Consider the following 5820-nt stretch of genomic DNA (forward strand, 5'->3'; position numbering starts at 1 on the left):
TATATATATATATATTACTCTTTAAGGCACGGATATTGTACAATACTATTTATCGCTTTCGAGCATTTTACTGCAACGTTTCATATATATATCCATTTCAGAAAAATCAGATAAAGTATTAGAAACGATCTCATATAGAACGCATGGCCATTGTTTTTCTAGGATTTGTAACTTGCGTACAGCATTTATAGTGAGATTGATTAAATTTAGCAAATGTATTTTCCCTTTGTGTCTCCAGATAAGATCTTCCTATAAACAATTGCAATATATATTGCAATAATATTATCGTTTATACATTTTAATTAGTTACAATTAAGCATAAGACATAATCTTGTTATAAAAAATAGTTAAAATTTGTTTTTATTTTTATTACCTGCGTTACATTTCCCTTTCTCCACTGTAACGCCTCCTTGGCAACAACACTTCGAAGTGCCGGGTCACAGTTGAACAGAAATTGTTTGGCAGTAATTTGTTCCCCGCTTTGTTTTTGCACTTTCTCTAAATGAAGTCTTTGTAACAAAGGTTGTAATAAAGAATCTGGCAGTGAACACATTACTATATCTATAAGACCGGTATATTCTTGATTTGCAAATTCCACATCTTCAGCTGTAATCTAGAAAAATATTGAACTTTTAATTCTCAATAAAAGATAAAGAATTGATCCGCATTCCTCTCCCCTCCATCTCTCACACACACACACACACACACACACACACACACACACACGCGCGCGCGCGCGCGCGCGCACGCACAATTTTCCTAGAAAAGAATCCATCAAAAAGTTAAACAGACAACGATTAATTCATCTTTTTTTATACGTGTGCGCGCATGTGTTTTATATGTTTCATTAAACGATTTGGCATAATTTGTATGTCTTATATATATTATACCTCCTTGCCATTGATAACTGCAAGTCCCCAATGAGCTAATCGAAATATAGCATACATTTTCCAATCTTTAGACACAATAGGATTCCCTGCATCTATCTCTATACTGGTCAATCCTTGTACTTCAGCTAAGGCATTTAATTGACCAAGAAGATTGATGTTAGTTTCTTTAAATACGAAATGCTCTGCATGAGGAAATCTATTCTTTAATTTGCTTAAAATTTTTGCCACATCATTAAATTGTACATAATTAAATTTTACAACGTTGACAACTTGAGCCTTTGATACGTCCCAAGTTTTATCTATAAAGCGTAAAGCACCTTGACCGTATATATTCAGGCAGCGACCAACGATTTCTATTAAATAATCCCCACCTAGAAAATGGTCCGATTTTACATTTCGTTTTACATAAACACGTAATATGAATATATATTGTTTGGACAGAAAAAAATTAAAAAATCTTGGTCTACCCTGTTCTCTTTCTTTAGGTGGTACTTGTTGAAGAGGCGGACTTGATGGAGCAAGAGCTCTAAATTTCGCTCTGGCTGTTGCAGCTCTATTACTTTTATAATATACTATCTTTTTTGTTTGAGCACTCTTAATTCTACTTTTATGATCCTTATCACTTTCGTGAGATTTGTGAGCGTTTTTAGTAATTGATAAAACGCTAGAATCACTTAATAATGATTTACAACTGTCTACACTACTAGTCTTTGAATTCAAAGAACAATATCCAGAAGAACTTGTGGTCGATTTTGATTGGTAATCACTTTGACCATCTTGAGCATGAAATACTTTTGTATTTTGGAACGATCTATTATTTAAGCCTGTATTTTCGTTTCGCACTGCATCATGACATTTTAACGAATTCTTCGAAGTTGCAGCAAGTGCTTCTTTATCGTGTATATTTTCATTATCGTTAATATAAAAATTTGCTGCGGTAATCGAGGACATATCCTTCGCTACAATGAAGTCATTACAGATAATAGATTTATCATAATCTATAGCTGAACCGTACATATTAGGAGTAAATAGATGACATTTTAAGCCACTTTTCAAGCTTTCATGACTCTGTGAACTGTCAGTCTCGCTATCCGATAGATTTTCGATATCTTCACTGAGCACTTTCATCTTATGGTCATTTTCTTTATTATTCTTGGACAATCTATTGTCGAATCTATTGCTTGTTAAATTATTTACTATCGAACCTAGTATAGGTGGAAGTTTAAATTCCAAAAGATACGATTTAGATGTGTCTTCTAACTTGAACAAATTCTCGCTAGAACTGCTTCTCTTTTTTATATGTATCTTTCGTGCTTCCATATTTTCATTTATCGATGTGAGACTACCAAAACCTTTTATTTTAGCTTTATCTAAACTTTTTGGATTTATAGTATTGAATTTATTTGAACTTTGTGTGCGTAATAATATATTAATATTATTGTTGCCTGCATTATTACTCGCCACTTTGGAATTATCAAGCGTGACTTTAGTTCTGAGAAATTCCCAATTTGTTTTAGCATTTGATATCACTTCTTCTCTACGTACGCTCATACAAACTTGCGTACTAAGATCAAGAAATGCTGAATTGGATTGTTCCTTGGAAAATCTCCAAGCCATCGCTGTTCTTCGAATTTGTTCGCTAATTTGCATTGTTGATAGAAATTGCAGATTTGGCAAGTACGAAACAAGAAAGGAAATATAATCAGTATTTAAAGTTACTGGATTACCATCTATTGTTATTTCTTTAATTTGCAAGGCTTTTGCAAGGCTACTCATATCTTCGATTCTGAAACATCAAATCAACTCGGCCTGTACACACACACACACACACACACACACACACACACACACACACACACACACGCACGCACGCACGCACGCACGCACGCACGCACGCACACACACACATACACATATAGGTAAATGTAAACATTTATTCTACTGTATATGTGTATATGTGTTTATTCTACTGTATTCTACTTGAAGAATGAATAATCAGGGAACATTTGAATATCTCTTCTTTATGAATTTAAAAGTAATGCATGCGTGCGCGCGCGCATAATTTACATCAAGTGTATTATACATGCAAGTATGGATGTCTCAAAATAATAAAACTTGTAGATATAAATACATATGTAAGCACGTGCAACTAACAATTGATTAAAGATGTTATTGGAAAATAAATAAAACTTATTGTCAAAATTACTTACTTATGAATATCATTGTTGCTTAAATATAATTTTTGTAATTGTGGTGTCTCATGAAATCCTAGCAATCTCTTTAATTTATTCCGGCGCAAATTCAACTCTTTTAACGAAATTAAACCTTGAAAATCATTGCACCCTATAGTTTTGATATTATTCCCTGCCAAGTTTAATACTTTTAACGACGACAAGTTCTCTAAGCCCGTAATTTGCTGGATTTGATTGCCATGCAAATCCAAAACTTCCAATTTCAAAAGTTGTTTTAAACCTTCAATTTTTCTTATTCTATTTTTCCCTAATAAAAGTACTCTTAAATTTTCTAAAAAATCAAAATCGCATACTTTTTCTATTTGATTATCGTATAAATCAAGAAATACAAGTTTTGTCAATTGAGATAAGTTGGAGCTCTCAATCTTGGTTAGCAGATTATGCTGAAGAGACATTAATCGCAATTTGGACTCTCCAATGACATTAGGAAATGTTGTCAGACCTCGCCTATCGAGACATATTCTATCAGGGTTCTTTTCTCGTTCGGCAGGAGTTCTCGATGCCACGATCGTTCTCGTTTCTCCTGTCCATTGTAACGTAACCACGTTGCATCCTTCAGCTTCTGCATTTTCAATTTCAAATTGGGTTCCAGTGCAACTACCAATATATACGACAAAACCAATGATTTCCAACGTTTTAAGAATTGTCGAAGAAACAATTGGTAATTGAAATAAAACTGACCGAATTTTGCTAATTGGCAATTTTGCTAAAGCTCTAAAGCAATTACCTAAATGAATTATAACAACGCTTTGACAGCTTTGGGGGTACCGGCGCACCAGGCAATATTGGTAAAGCAGCTGCTATAGTCAAAAATTGATTCTCCTCTGGAACGCTACCTCGAGCAGTCGATTTATTTTTCGTATCAAATAATACTTTTCTCGTCTGTAAAAACGTGACCAATAGATGATTAAATATATGTTTATATATAACGTTACTATAAAAAAGGAAAGGTTAGAGTACAGAGACTCTTTACTATATGTATATTCCGAATTCTATTCTATTCCTACTCTATCCCTAATCAAAGGATAAAATTGTGTCAGAGTTACATTAGCCTCTTTACACTTAATCATTTCAGACACGTTATTCAAACATTTATTTAAATGCAACACTTGGAATTTTACACATTTTAAAATCACACATGACTCTTACCCGCGTCAAAGTATCGTTGCTCAATGGCATTACATGGCATTATATAATCAAACAGAATAAACCCGCGCGTATTTCACACATTTGGCGACGTTTCACATCTTTGCAATATTTGAAGAATTATTAGTCGGATATTAATCGCGAATCTTATAATCAACTCAAGAAATGATAAGAAATGACAAGCGATACTTTTGCTTTGCACGTTGTGTTATGTGTCCTTGTCATCACTCATTGTCACTGCTGATAGTGCTGTAAGCAGTAGTGCTTGTATACTCATATAATATGTATGTACATCCATACACCACCTGCACCACATACACCTACACCGCAATGTAGTTGCATGTAATTCAATTCTCTCCTCTACTCCAGAAAATCAAGAATGACAGTTTCCAACATCGATAGATATCGAAGAGAATACTGACACAGGCAGAAAGAAAAGGAATCGTGTCAAGAAGATAAAAATATATCTCTGAAAACAAAAATTGTATGTACATATATATAAATGCGATTTCACGCTCGCGTCACGTTGGCTCCATCGAGTTTGTATATAATATACTTACCAATTTTTACGTGTTCCATATATACTTACGTATGTCTGTGTTTCTATATGTTACATGTTCTGCATGTTTCTACAGCATCGATAAACGATAACCCGATACCAATTGCCAACCAGCTGACTATATAGCACACATTAATCTTTCAACTACCTCCCCCCCCCCTCCCTCCACTATACTACTAATACCGTACTACATACCAAACCAAGTACCAAGAGTCAAGAATACCAAGTCGATATTATAAATAAGTAAAAAAAAAAACATACTACACACGATGATGAATCTCGCCGTTGTTAACCGGTTTTTTCATTTTCCAAGAAACTCCATAATACCGACTCGATATATGGTCCAAACGAGAGAATACGCCGGACCAGGTAAGGAAATGAAAAGTTGTCGCACCATTGATGCATATTTCATCGATCTGTCCGTCATTCGTATTCACGTTTAATTCATATCCACGTTTAAGCCTTGATTGAATCTCAACTTCAATCCTGGGCTCCTATTCTTGAAAAGTATCGGCAAGTATAATTATAGTTTAGCTACAGCACCTCCAAAACCAATAAAATTAAGACTCATTTGACGCGTTTTTGCACGAAATGAATAAATCTGACGAAAAGAAGTGTCCCCGCTCTGCCCCCTCGACTAAAGTATTAATTGTTAAAGTGATGACTATTCAGGTTAGGAAATCTGTCATCGACGGCATAGAATAACATTTACGAGGTTAGAATAAGTATTTTTTGCTTCAATTACGTAAATTCTCTGTATGCTTTAAAAATAAATTATTTTCTATTAATTTATAATAATAATAACTCTCGTCGATGGCATACGTAAAACTATACTTTTTCGTACACGGTTCTTTTCAAGAAACCAGGGGTCCTGTATATATAATTTAGATATCTATAAGCATGCGTAAATTATGCGTATAGCCTCAATGATTGAGGCTATACGAGGTTATACATGTAATAATACATATATATA

At 34.0% G+C, this 5820-nt stretch overlaps 2 protein-coding genes across 5 annotated transcripts in view; one reads left to right on the forward strand and one right to left on the reverse strand.

Moving 5' to 3' along the window:
* Nucleotides 1-33: 33 nt before the first annotated feature.
* Nucleotides 34-4545, reverse strand: LOC108688964 (leucine-rich repeat-containing protein 49). Of its 4 annotated transcripts, none has more exons than XM_018195532.1 (7): nt 4478-4545; nt 3870-4024; nt 3101-3739; nt 1358-2676; nt 891-1261; nt 374-613; nt 34-249 (listed from the first exon to the last, which is right to left on the reverse strand). In XM_018195532.1, exons 1-7 carry the CDS (start codon nt 4511-4513, stop codon nt 46-48), a joined length of 2964 nt encoding a protein of 987 aa, XP_018051021.1. In that variant the 5' UTR covers nt 4514-4545; the 3' UTR covers nt 34-45. The 4 variants fall into 4 exon arrangements, with proteins under 4 accessions (XP_018051021.1, XP_018051022.1, XP_018051018.1 ...); XM_018195533.1 differs by lacking the exon at nt 4478-4545 and adding an exon at nt 4292-4371; XM_018195529.1 differs by having other exon boundaries at nt 891-2676.
* A 551-nt stretch (nt 4546-5096) lies between these two features.
* Nucleotides 5097-5820, forward strand: part of LOC108688967 (39S ribosomal protein L54, mitochondrial) — a 1442-nt gene continuing 718 nt past the window's right edge. Inside the window, exon 1 of the mRNA XM_018195537.1 lies at nt 5097-5216. Coding sequence (XP_018051026.1) covers nt 5117-5216 — 100 coding nt within the window. The 5' untranslated portion in view covers nt 5097-5116. The remainder of the gene's footprint in view (nt 5217-5820) is intronic.

Source organism: Atta colombica, unplaced genomic scaffold (genome assembly GCF_001594045.1).
Source record: "Atta colombica isolate Treedump-2 unplaced genomic scaffold, Acol1.0 scaffold250, whole genome shotgun sequence".
Taxonomy (NCBI): Eukaryota; Metazoa; Arthropoda; class Insecta; order Hymenoptera; family Formicidae; genus Atta; species Atta colombica.

Coding starts and splice junctions, on each gene's coding strand:
- LOC108688964 (XM_018195529.1), bottom strand. CDS start 4,513: ATGACAAGGACACATAACACAACGTGCAAAGCAAAA. Junction 614..890: donor CAGTTATCAATGGCAAGGAG/GTATAATATATA, acceptor ATATTTTTCTAG/ATTACAGCTGAAGATGTGGA. Junction 250..373: donor GAAAGGGAAATGTAACGCAG/GTAATAAAAATA, acceptor AATTGTTTATAG/GAAGATCTTATCTGGAGACA.